Source organism: Eulemur rufifrons, chromosome 30 (assembly GCF_041146395.1).
Source record: "Eulemur rufifrons isolate Redbay chromosome 30, OSU_ERuf_1, whole genome shotgun sequence".
In the NCBI taxonomy this organism is placed as follows: domain Eukaryota; kingdom Metazoa; phylum Chordata; class Mammalia; order Primates; family Lemuridae; genus Eulemur; species Eulemur rufifrons.
In genome coordinates this window covers 113,585,841-113,598,589 of record NC_091012.1, presented here as the reverse complement: position 1 = coordinate 113,598,589, position 12,749 = coordinate 113,585,841, and the positions used below count along the sequence as shown (strand labels likewise).

The following is a 12,749-nucleotide window of genomic DNA, read 5'->3' as shown; positions in this document are numbered from 1 at the left end:
ATCTTAGCACTCTGAGAGGCCGAGGCAGGAGGATCGTTTGAGCTCAGGAGTTCGAGACCAGCCTAAGCAAGTGCAAGACCCTGTCTCTACTATAAATAGAAAGAAATTATCTGGACAACTAAAAATATATAGAAAGAATTAGTTGGGCATGATAGCGCATGCCGGTAGCCCCACCTACTCGGGAGGCTGAGACAGGAGGATCACTTGAGCACAGGAGTTTGAGGTTGCTGTGAGCTACGCTGATACCATGACACTCTAGCCCAGGCAAGAGAGTGAGACTCTGTCTAAAAAAAATAAATAAATAAATAAAATATAGGTGCATGTGCAAAAAATGAACCTTGACCTATACCTCACACTTCATACTAAAATCATCTCAAAGTAGAACATAGAATTAAATATAAAATATAAAACCACAAAACTTCTATAAAAAATCATAGGATAACATTAGTATAACCATGGCTGAAACAAAGAGTTCTTAGATATAAGGCTAGTATATAATCCGTAAAAAATAATAACATATTGGACTTTACCATACTAACATTTCTGCTTTGTGAAGGACACTTAAGAAAATCAATGTATCCCTAAAATTCCTATAAGTGTACACCACAAAGAGTGAATATTAGTGTATGAACACTAAGGTGCTCACATTAATGTTCACTGGGTGCAGGTCGGATGGGAGGAGGGTGGTAGGGGTGGGGAAACTCACAACTAATGGATGTGCTGCACACTGTGTGGGGGAAGGGCAAGCTTGTAGCCCTCCTTTGGCGAGGCAAAGGCATTATATGTAACCAAATGTTTGTACCCCAATAATATTCTAAAAAAAAAAAACAACAAACCTATGGATAATTAAAATAAATGGGAATGAAGGGATTCGGAAGCATTTATGAAAATCACCAGTTTTTCCCCTTGTTTTCAGACAGGAAATTATCTCAAACCATGAAGAATCTAGGACCTTTTTAGACACTTTTGAAAAAAGGAAGTGTCTTGTTCAACATAGCAATAATTTCCACTGTTTAAATCACCCTCTACCCAGTATAGGCCAATATTTCAGATATTCACTTAATATCCAGGTATTTTCACTTTTTGTTCCAGTGTCAGCATAGTAATCATGTCTGTAATTGAGAATTTCTTTTATTACTCCTCCATCTTGTATTATCTTTTACAGATCAGTTTTTGTTTTGTTAAGCCATAAATTTCCAACCCCTTCCACGTACTTACCCTCCATGTGGAATAATTTCTGCAACAAATAGGGAAACTGGTGTGCATACTCTAGTGTTACAAGTAATCCCATGCCTTTTGAGCCTCCTTACCCATGTTGATGATCATTGAACAAACATTTGAAGCTCAAGGTACTCAACAGAATGAATAACTTTGAAATATTGGATTTCTCTTCCTTGACTACATTGCAGTGTATTTTTCATTGATACAGAGATAAAGGAGAAAGCCTGAAGTTGCTTATAAAGCCTTACAGATAACTTTCATAGTATGAAGCTTCTGAAGTTTAAAATTTATTTTTATTTTCAAAATAATACGCATTTTGGTTTCCCAGCAGAGGTATAATTTTCTTTGACTATTGCTCAAATTTCCATAAGATAACTTTTACCAAAGTAAAATTATTATTATATCTGTTCTCCCTCTTTTTTTAAACAGATATTATCCCCTCTGAGAGATGGATAGTAAATTTCGACAAAGACCTTTCAGATGGCCTTGTTTTTGCAACACAGTTGGGAGCCTATTGCCCATTTTTGGTAAGAGTCATTTTTAAGCGCCATGGTCTTCTATTATTTGAAAGAACTTAATGATTAAAATTTGCAGTATAGTTTCTGTAAACTGATTCTTTTAAATGTCTTAATTTTGAATCAAACACCTGAATCTGAATAGCTAGCATTTCCTTTTTGTTTATTCTTGCATTTTGAGTGTAATAGCCTATTATTAACATATGTTAATATTTAAATCATTCTTTGCCAAACTACAAAGAACACTTAAAAAGCAGCAATTTTTATTCCATTACTAAAAGGTTTGGTTGCTGTCTTTTCCAGATTGAGTCCCATTTTATAAATATGTACACAAGACCAAAATGTCCTGAACAGTATCTGCACAATAACCTCATTGTTATAAATGCTTTTCATGAAATTGGCTTTGACATGAACGTACAGGTGGGTTCCTTTATATCACCCATTCTATAAATATTTTATAAATTTCTTCCATTGGTTTACTTCTTTTTAAAATTGCTTTGTTCATAATTTTCAATCTGAAGTGAAACAGACTTTTCATAGGTTATTGCTCAAATGTGGAAATAGAAATATGACTCCACAGAAATCTACTAGATATTTTAAAAATGTGTATAATTATTTACATTCAGCTGTCCATACTAAGAAAGTACTTGTCTAGTCCAGGTTTCTGAAACCACAAGAATAAAGCTTGAGTGCATTATTATCATTACCCAATGTCTAAGAATGAACTAAAGGAGGAGAGTTATTCAAATATAGATGTTGTATTATCATCTTCTAATTTACTAGCAAAAAAAATACAAATTTAATTTTGGTTTTAAAATAAATCTTTGTGTGGAGATCACAATGGCAATATACATTTTACTTATATGTTGACCTCCAAGTTATAATTCCATTCAACCATTCACATCAAGTCCTTAATATCAATAATCAAAAATATATTGTATGCTTACTATTTTATGAGATCTTTGTTACTTTGGGGTAATGTTATGATACAATAAATAATTCTTGGCTTTTAAGAATATATAAATTCATTGAATTATCAAGATATTTGACTATTAAAAGACAAATAATGTTCTCATTTAGTTAAGTGTCATTAGGAATGTATGCAAAAAATAAAATGTGGAATACAAATGAAGGAAGAGATCAATGTGATGCAGACTGATCCACCAAAGAAAAAGACATTGTGGAAGAGAAAGAAGTTAGTTGGAGTCTTGAAGGGTGGATTGGATTTGGATTGGCAGCGGTGAAAGTGTTTTTTCAGAGGAATTGGTACAAATAGAATGTAGAGTGTGAAAAAGTGGCGTACATGAAGGAAATTTTTTGAATAGGTTTTACCAGTTGAAGTTTGTTACTAGAAGCGTATAGGTAGGCATGTTTTTTTTGAATATTGAATATTAGCATAAAAGACCAGGAATTTATCAGATGGGCATTATGGGGATAAAGGCCTTTATTCTTGTAACAAGTCAGGATGGACTGAGAGGAGAAAAACTAAAGAAAGGAGACCCAGACTAATTAGAATGAAATTTCAACTGATCAAGGAGGACAGCAATTACTTTCTCTACTCATCATTGTAATGGGGACTAAAAACAATAAGCTTATGTAGGAGAATTCATGCGGTTTGCGAGACCTGATGGCCAGTTACAAAAGAAGGGCAAAGGAAAAGAACCAAACAACTTTGAGTTTTCCATTCTGTGATCCAGAAAGATGGATGATGCTAGTGCTCAAATACAACTTGGTATAAAGTGATATTTTATACCTGCTGGAAAAATGAGTTTCATAATTGCTTACTTTTTTCCTTTCATGTTAAAGTCACTTTGTACCCAGCCTGACATTGATATTCTTTTTTATTGCTGGAATTGTAAACAGAAACTGTAATCAAAATTTTTGGTCAGAGAGTTCTTTTATAATAGCAGAGTTCTGAGGACAAACTCTAATAAAAGACTTTGGTTTTAAAGAATAAAAATATTATATTTCTCATGAATTCAACAAATTATTTAATCTCCTTCGCAAAAGACACTGGATAAACCCTGCAGGGCTACAAATATGGTTAAACTACACTCATACCTTCAAAGATGTTACAGACTAATAATGGCAAGTTACATGAAAAAAAGGCTGATGCAAAGCAGACAGTGAATGCCACAACAGACATAGAACAAAGGGGCAAGAAGTCACCCTAATAAGAATACCAGGAAAAGTTGCATGGGACACTTGGTGTTTAAGCTGGTCCTTAAGAGCTTAATAGGAATTCACAAGAAATTTAAAATATCTTTGTTTAGAAAATTCAATTCATCATAAATTGTGATTCTCTTCTTTACTTTTTTATTTCTTCATATATGTTGATTCAAGATATTTATTGTGTAGTCAAAAAAGTGCTTTAAAAATTATTTACTAGGTAAAAATGTAGGAAAGTTGTCCAACATTTGATGAATGGAGAAATTGACAGTTAACTTAGCAGAAAATTACCAAATATTTATCAGCCAGTTCCAATGCCCTAATTTTTTATCAGCCCAGATTTACCAACCGCATTAAATGGCAAATTTTAAAAATGTCACTTTCAAATGAACTTATCCATAGTGAATTAATTCTGATGCTTTTATTGGCTCACATTTGAATCCTGTAAAATTCAGCACCATACTTATTTATTAATGCTTAAATTTCTTTTTTATTATGTCCTTCATTGCAACTGGAATATGAGCTGGATGAGTTGCCATGCCAATGTTATGTCGTTTTAGAGATTCCCGACAGCAGGAATTTACAGTTATACATTCTCCTTTTTACCATGTGACTTATATTTAAATCAGAAATATTGTGGGAATTGTTTAGCCTCAACATAGAATGCATGTTTTATTCAAGATGGATATAAAAAATAAACATAATAAATATTTATGGAGGTTATACTACACATGATTCAGTGAGTAGTGATGAGAGCTAAGGATGAATAGATAATCTAACTTTACCCTTAAAACTTTTTGTTTTGGGCACTGTATCAGTCAGGGTTCTCCAGAGAGACAGACCCAATAGGATAATGAGAGGGATTTTATTAGGAGGAATTGGCTCACATGATCGGAGAGGCAGAGAAGTCCCATATGAGGCTGTCTGCAAGCTGGAGCACTGGAGAAGCTGGCTTAGTCTGGAAGCTTCAGAACCAGGGAAACTGATAATGCAGCTCCCAGTCCAAGGCCAAAAGCTCCAGAGCCCCTGGGTGGCTGGTGGTGCAAGTCCTAGAATCAGAAGAACCTAAAGTCTCATGTCTAAGGTCAGAAGAAGAAACAGTGTTCCACTCCAGAAAAAAGAGAGAAAGAGCAGAGAGAGAGAGAATCACCCTTCTTTGGCCTGTTTGACCCAGCCAGGTTCCCACCAGAGTGGATGGTGCCTGTCTACACTGAGCCATGTCTTGCTTTCCTAGTCCACTGACTCATATGTCAATGTCCTCCGGAAGCACCCTCGCAGACACACCTAGAAACAATGCTTCACCAGCCATTTAAGTATCCCTCAATCCAGTCAAGGTGACACCTAAAATTAACCCTCACAGTCACATAGGATACTTTTATCTTTAAATAACAGAACTTGTGAGTAAAAGTGGTTTAAAAATAAGAAAATTCAATATTTTATGTAAGATAAAGTCAGGCAATAGAAGATTCAGTTTTTCAACAAAGTTATCACAGATTCATTTTTGTTCAGATATTCTCAGCCTGCTGGAATCATTTTAGGCATGTACACTAATAAATCCCAATCTTCTGCTCAAATTCTCACATAACACTTTCATACAGCTATATCTGGGACTGGCTGACTGGCACCTCTTCTTGTGCTGCTCTTTTTTCAGAAGATAAAACTTTCCCAATGACCCCACAGCATATTTCCCATTGCATATCATTGACCAGAATTGTATCCCATGTGGCTAAACTAGTCCTTGATAAAAGGAATAGAAAACCCACAAAATATGGGATTCTTAGTAAAGATGAAAGGACAAAATGGCTGTTGGAAAGGTAATCAACAGTGGTCTTTTTTAAGGATTACAGTATGTTAGTGGGTACTGATAGTTATAGTTGATGTCTGGTTTGAAATCTGGTGATATCTTGAAGTCATGGCATATTAAATCCACATAGAGCTTAGGATCATATTTCCCCTTCTAGTTACTGATGATGAAACTGAGGCCCAAGAAATCCAACTGATAAGTCAAGAGCACAGCACTGTGTAATATATTGCAGGGCTTATTTAATTTACCAGATTTCTACTCTAGCATTATTTTCTGTTTTGATTTTTTTTTTGTTTACTTCCCTGTCTTTTGTTAATCCAGTAGGAAAACACTATCTTCAGGAGGAAAACAGGACCAATACAACTGAAGTTCTTTTTGATTAGATCTATATAGAGAAAGTAATGATTATGTCTTTGAAAGGAATTTCACATGAAAACTTTGTTTTAAAGAAAACTAATTTATTTTGACATTTGGCTTTCTAAGCCTAGGATTGACTAAAGTATATTTGCTTTAAGTTTTTATTTAAATGAATCATAAGGAAAGGTAAGAATGCTCTTGTATTTGGTTTTTTAATGTCATGTCTTATTAAATATATTATTACATTAAGATAAACATATTTTTAATTTACCAAATTACTGACTTTTCCTCCTATTATATATTTTGCAAAGATGAATTTTTAAAATATTTTTATGTTGCTATTTATATCATTTTATGTGCTAGATACTAAAACAGGATTCAAAAGACTTTGATCCTAGACTTGAGCCCAATGTGTTCTGCCACTGGTCCTCCCCTTTCCCCAGCAAGTACATCTCCCCTCACCCTAGATCTCCCTCTTCTTCTCACACCATAGGCTGGTCCATCACAGAGGGCCCAACAGAGCCATATTCTGCACTTTGAAATTAATGTTCTTAGGCTTCGAAAGCAAATGCAACAATTAAGCTCTGTGCTTCGTTTTTGATTTTCTTCTTTCTTTAAATCATTTCCCTATATCTGTTGATTGTAATATTGCCTTTATTGAAGAATGAGACCACAAAATACTGTTCAGAAATTTTGGGGTCCTGGTATATTTGCAAGTTTTCCTCAAATCACACTGACAGGCAGCTTTCTACCCTGCTAAGGTAGGCCAATTTTCTGACTTTGAACTATTGATCACCTCCCCAGGCACCTTCAGTGGTAAGCTTTACTGCTAATTGAAAAAACAAGAAGGAACAAGCACTTCCCTCTTTCAAGGAAGAATAAGAGTGTATGAGGAAATGTGGACTAGCAGCTGACCAGAGGGGCTGTCATTATTCTCTATAAACTGCTGCCAAATTTCAAAATCAAGTGCATTAGTTGCACACAACACATTAGATCTCCTGAGTTCTCACACAGTTTCCATTTCCAGGTCAGGCCCAGATCATTTTTAGTTGCTAACCCGAATATGTGCCATTAAGGCAGAGCAGATCTTCATTTCCATTTCATGGAAGTGCAGAGAACTCTCTATATATTGACAATGACAGAGTTCCTTGTTTATTAGTGGTGTTTTCTTTGTCTTTTAATCCTTGCCTCACACCAATCCCAGCATTTCTCTGCTGTGAATAATTCTCCCCCACTATCTCCACCTTTTTCTAAGAGATCACAGACACTACATAAACTGATAGAAAGAATCCTTCCTTAGGCTTCAAATTAATTAGACTACTAAGTTACCTTGTTTCTTAGTACAATTATATCTTTGGCCTTATTATTTGTCTGTTCTGAGAAAAGTTTTATACTTCCCCAACCACCTCCTTCTTGATCTGCCTGAATTGTTACTCTTGTCATGTTATTCCTTGTTCAGAAACCAAGTCTCTCATCCTGGCATCCAAGACTTCCACGACGTAGCCCACTATTCCTCAGTCTTCTCCTATTACTTGTCCCCTCTTTTCTCATGCATTATCCAAATTGTACTTCTTCTTTCCTGAGCAAACACTATATTTCTCTATATCCTTGCCCTGTAGTACTTCGTCTTTATGATAGAACACACCCTTTTCCTCACACCAATCATATTAAAAGTCCAAGCATTCTTTAAGGCCCATTTAATGTACCACTGCCTCCTCTGGGCTTTTGCTTTAAAATCTCTTGCCTTCTTTTACTTCAGGAATTTGTCTATTTGTCATTTTCCTTGTACTGCATTAAATTAAAGAATGGCATCTTAGTCACATTAGTCATTATTCCTAGTGTATAGTGTTCGGAGCTCTAACTTTTATGGAGTCTTTGAGGCTGTAAGCTCATCATTCTACTTAGAATACGTTTAATTTGTCTTTTAACACGTAGGTCAAACACTTCTGATTCAGAGCAATATTCTGTTTGCTGTCACTACATTTCAGTGTCATTGTCAATCAGAAATATATTAAAACCTTTTAAATTAATGAGTGTAGCAGTTTACTGAATATAATATAAAAATTAATTACATTTCAATGTACCAGCAATAAACAGAAAATGAAATAAAAATATCACCTATGATAGAGTAAAAAAAAATGTTGTACTATGCTTTTCCTCTTTTTATATATTGTATTTGGATATCCTCTTTGGCAGTTAATATAATATTAGGTATCAACTTGACTGGATCGAGGGATGCCAGATGGCTGGTGAAGAATTGTTTGTGGGTGTGTCTGTGAGGGTGTTTCCAGAGAAGATGGATGCATGAATCAGTGGACTGAGAGAGAAAGACCTGCTCTCATTGTGTGCAGACACTATCCAGTCTGCTGTGGGCATGGCTAGAAGAAAGCAGGCAGAAGGGGGACATTCAGCATGCTTGATTTTTTTTCTTTGCCCTGCTCTTTCTCTTCGTTCAGGAGCAAGGTGCCTTTTTCTTCTCCTACCCTTGAGCATCAGACTCCAGGTCTTCAGCCTTTGGACTCTGGGACTTGCACCAGTAGTCTCCTGGGGGCCCTTGGGACTTTGGCCTCAGATTAGGGGCCGTAGTGTTAGCTTCCCTGGTTTTGAAACTTTTGGAATTGTACTGAGCCACACTACCATCTTCCCCGGGAGCCACTATTGGCTTCTCTCATTTTCCAGTTTGCAGATAGCCTATTGGGGGCCTTTGCCTTTGTTATCCTGTGACCAAATCTCCCTAGGAAATTCCCATTCATGTATATATATCCTATTGGTTCTGTCCCTCTGGAGAACTCTAATAAATCCTCTGATGTCCATTTCTCTTCTTTGAAACTAGGCCATTGACATCTGTGACCCAAATCCAATCCTAATGCTGATGCTTTGTGTCTACATGTATGAAAGGCTCCCTACATACCTCCCCAAAAAGGTGGTGCCCTTTCGTTGTATGCTACATGACACCGTGATGGGACAGGTAAGGATATCTTTGGGACCAAAATGCACATGGCGTTAAACACTTAGGAGGGGTTTTAGATATTTCTTTCCCAACTCCAAATAAACAGCAAGTTAATTTTATTAAAATTTTATTAATTTTAATACTAATCTTATTAATTGTAGTTTTATTTAAATTTTATTACATGAATAAGCCTTATCAAATGTTTCTCCCTCTAAGCCAAAGCTCTAGATGGGTGAAAGGGGTAGGGGCAATTTTTGTTTAACAATAGTCACCACTTCCAGTGAAATGATGACTCCTTTCCCATTTCCATTTTATACAAAATATTATTATTCTGTATTCACCAATTTGGTAAGATTCGTGTTTAATCCTTTTTCTCGGGATTTTTAATGTATCCCTCTTCATATTTAATTGGGGAAGTGAATAATTTTTTTATTTTTGTGGAAAACTTATCCATATTTGGTCTTCAAAAGGTATGTCCTGGTGATGTTTGATTTGTAATTGTAACTTCTTTGAGAAAATAACTGTGTAGCCTCCATGATGGTGTGAGCAATGGTTGGTAAGGATTTAGTTAAAAATTGGGAAAAACTCAGGTTCTTGTCTTAAAGTATAAAGGGCTCAAATTAGGGAAAGGAAGGCCTCCCCTTTTAGTTTTTTTATTAATAAATATTAAGATATAATCTCTTTTATTTAATTTTATTTCTTTCCTTTTTTGTCAGAAAAAGAAATATAAAATTCTGGAGAACTTTTCAACAGTATTTACTATGATAATTTTCTAATTGCAGTGATGTGCAAGGACTTTGGGTACTGACTAGCCTTGAGCTATAATTATACTGGAGAGGACTTTTGACTTCAAAGTAAAAATTCATAAGAATTAAAAATGTTTTGCTTGAGCCTGCAGGGGACAGGATTCTAAATTTAATTAAGCAGTGATTTATTATAGTTAATTATTATTACCCATTCTCTAATTTTGTCCACATATTTGTATTTCTTTATGCAATTTAATTGTTATTTTTAAAAATAGTTAATATTAACAGTAGCTAATGTTTAAACAAAAATTTTAATTACGATGTTAAAAACCAAATTAAGCACATTTAAATGAAAATATAATTTCTTTTCTCATTTTATCTCTTTACTAGAAATAATGTTCACACCTTAAGATTACAGATCAGATTATGCAGGTGTACTTTTTATTTTTCACAAATGTAAAATAAGTTTGTAAAGGAAAAAATAAAAATTAACTATAAAAGCAATATAAAACAAATTATAGCAGGCTTTGATTTTTTTTTTCATTTTTTTTTATTCCAGCCTATTATGGGGGTACAAATGTTTAGGTTATGTATATTGCCCTTGCCCCCCACCCCGAGTGAGAGCTTCAAGCGTGTCCATCCCCCAGATTGTGCGCATTGCACTCATTATGTACATATACACCCACCCCCTCCCCCTTCCCATCTGCTTGACGCCCGATGAATGTTATTCTTGTATGTGCACTTAGGTGTTGATCAGTTAAAACCAATTTGATGGTGAGGACATGTGGTGCTTATTTCTCCATTCTTGGGATACTTCACTTAGTAGAATGGGTTCCAGCTCTATCCAGGAAAATACAAGAGGTGCTACATCACCATTGTTTCTTAAAGCTGAATAGTACTCCATGGTATACATATACCACACTTTATTAATCCACTCATGTATTGATGGGCACTTGAGTTATTTCCACATCTTTGCAATTGTGAATTGTGCTGCTATAAACATTCGAGTGCAGATGTCTTTTTTATAGAATGTCTTTTTTTCCTTTGGGTAGATGCCCAGTAATGGGATTGCTGGATCAAATGGTAGATCTACCTGTAGCTCTTTGAGGTATCTCCATATTGCATTCCATAGAGGTTGTACTAGTTTGCAGTCCCACCAGCAGTGTATGAGTGTTCCTATTCTCTCCGCATCCACAGCAACATTTATTGTTTTGGGACTTTTTGATAAAGGCCATTCTCACTGGAGATAAGTGATATCTCATTGTGGTTTTGATTTGCATTTCCCTGATGATTAGAGATGTTGAGCATTTTTTCATATGTTTGTTGGCCATTATTCTGTCAGCAAGCTTTGATTTTAACTTTCATTTAAGAAAATCAGTGATTTAGAAATTGCTAGGTGTGAATTTTTGACACAGTTTGCTTCTATCAACCAATGCTGTAAGTGACAGTGCCTAAGTCATAGAATGCTATTTTATCAACCCTGTCAACCCTCCAGAATATAGAATAATCTCAAGAAGTGACTATTAGAATTCAAAAAGTATTTCTATAGCCATGAGTCAGTACTAGAAGCATAGAATGCTGGAACCAGTAAAAATACATTGTGATCAGTGAAAACACATGGAGTGCAGTGATATTCTGAGCTATTTAAAAGCAAGTGAACTTTTTTTTTTTTGCTTTTTGAAACAAAATTTACATAGTAGCACAATAGTTAAAGAATGGCTGTCATTACAAAAAAAGGAATGGAGATTCCAAATCTTTTTTCCCTTCCCTTGAATAGCTGACTCTTACCCCTCTCTACCCCTCACCAACTCTGCATAAAATCCTAGAGTTGGATGACATTATCTGACCACAGGTAAACCCAAGCCTTTGTGTCATATATGTCAGCGGTCCCCGAACTTCTTAGTACCAGGGACTGGTTTCATGGAAGATAATTCTTCCAACAAACCTGGGGCAGGAGGGTTGGGGGAATGGGGCAGATGGTTTTGGGAAGATTCATGCGCATTACATTTTTTGTGCAGTCAAACCTATCTGCTAATGATAATCTGTATTTGCAGCCACTCCCCATCGTGAGCATCCCTGCCTCAGTTCCACCTCAGATCATCAGGCATTAAATTCTCATAAGGAGCACCAACCTAAATCCCTTGCATTTGCAGTTTTACAGTAGGGTTCAAGCCCCTATGAGAATGTGATGCCACTGCTGATCTGACAGGAGGCGGAGCTTATGCCGTGATGCGAGTGCTGGGGGGGTGGCTGTAAATACAGATGAAGCTTCACTCACTCGCATGCCTCTCACCTCCAGCTGTGCAGCCCGGTTCCTAACAGGCCATGGGCTGGTACCAATCCACAATCTGCAGATTGGGGACTATAGATATATATGACATACTGAGAATAAGTGGCTTCCTTATGATCTAAACAGTTCAAAATTAATCTATTATAATTTTTAGCATTTCCTTCCAAAACAATGGAAATGAGCTCTCTGGGACTTAAAGTCACTTAGTCTATTAACAAATACTCGAAATACACACATATGTACATACATAAAAAGTACCACACTAGAGTGGTCTTCTCCCCATTATAACTGAGAACATGAGACCCCCCCAAATCCTTGGAGAAACCAAAGGTGGAAACTCTTCAGCAATAACACACTTGTTCCAGTAGTTATCAAAGTTCCCATTTAACTAGGGAAGTAGTTAATTTAATCATTTACCAAATCTCTACCATATCCCTTATGATTCAGTATATCCATGCATTCTGCTCTTTTTTCTCTCCTCAAATATCTGTGACTACAGTTCCTGAACTTCTTAATTAGCAGTCATATTTTGTTCGCTCTAATTTTGGCAATTTTCCCTTTCCCCAAGTCTTCTCCTTCCTCTGGATCAGTACTTTCCATGATACCTATGCATCTTGTTAAAGAAAAACTTATTCATGACACTTGTTAAAATGGTAAGACAGAATTTATTCAAGACTATCACGATAGGTATAGAGAC

General features: G+C 35.7%; 1 protein-coding gene across 1 annotated transcript in view; it reads left to right on the top strand.

The window, feature by feature from the left end:
* Positions 1 to 12,749, top strand: part of CFAP47 (cilia and flagella associated protein 47) — a 541,061-nt gene that overhangs the window by 172,298 nt on the left and 356,014 nt on the right. The window contains exons 34-36 of the mRNA XM_069464301.1: positions 1,651 to 1,748; positions 2,040 to 2,156; positions 8,900 to 9,034. Coding sequence (XP_069320402.1) covers positions 1,651 to 1,748; positions 2,040 to 2,156; positions 8,900 to 9,034 — 350 coding nt within the window. The remainder of the gene's footprint in view (positions 1 to 1,650; positions 1,749 to 2,039; positions 2,157 to 8,899; positions 9,035 to 12,749) is intronic.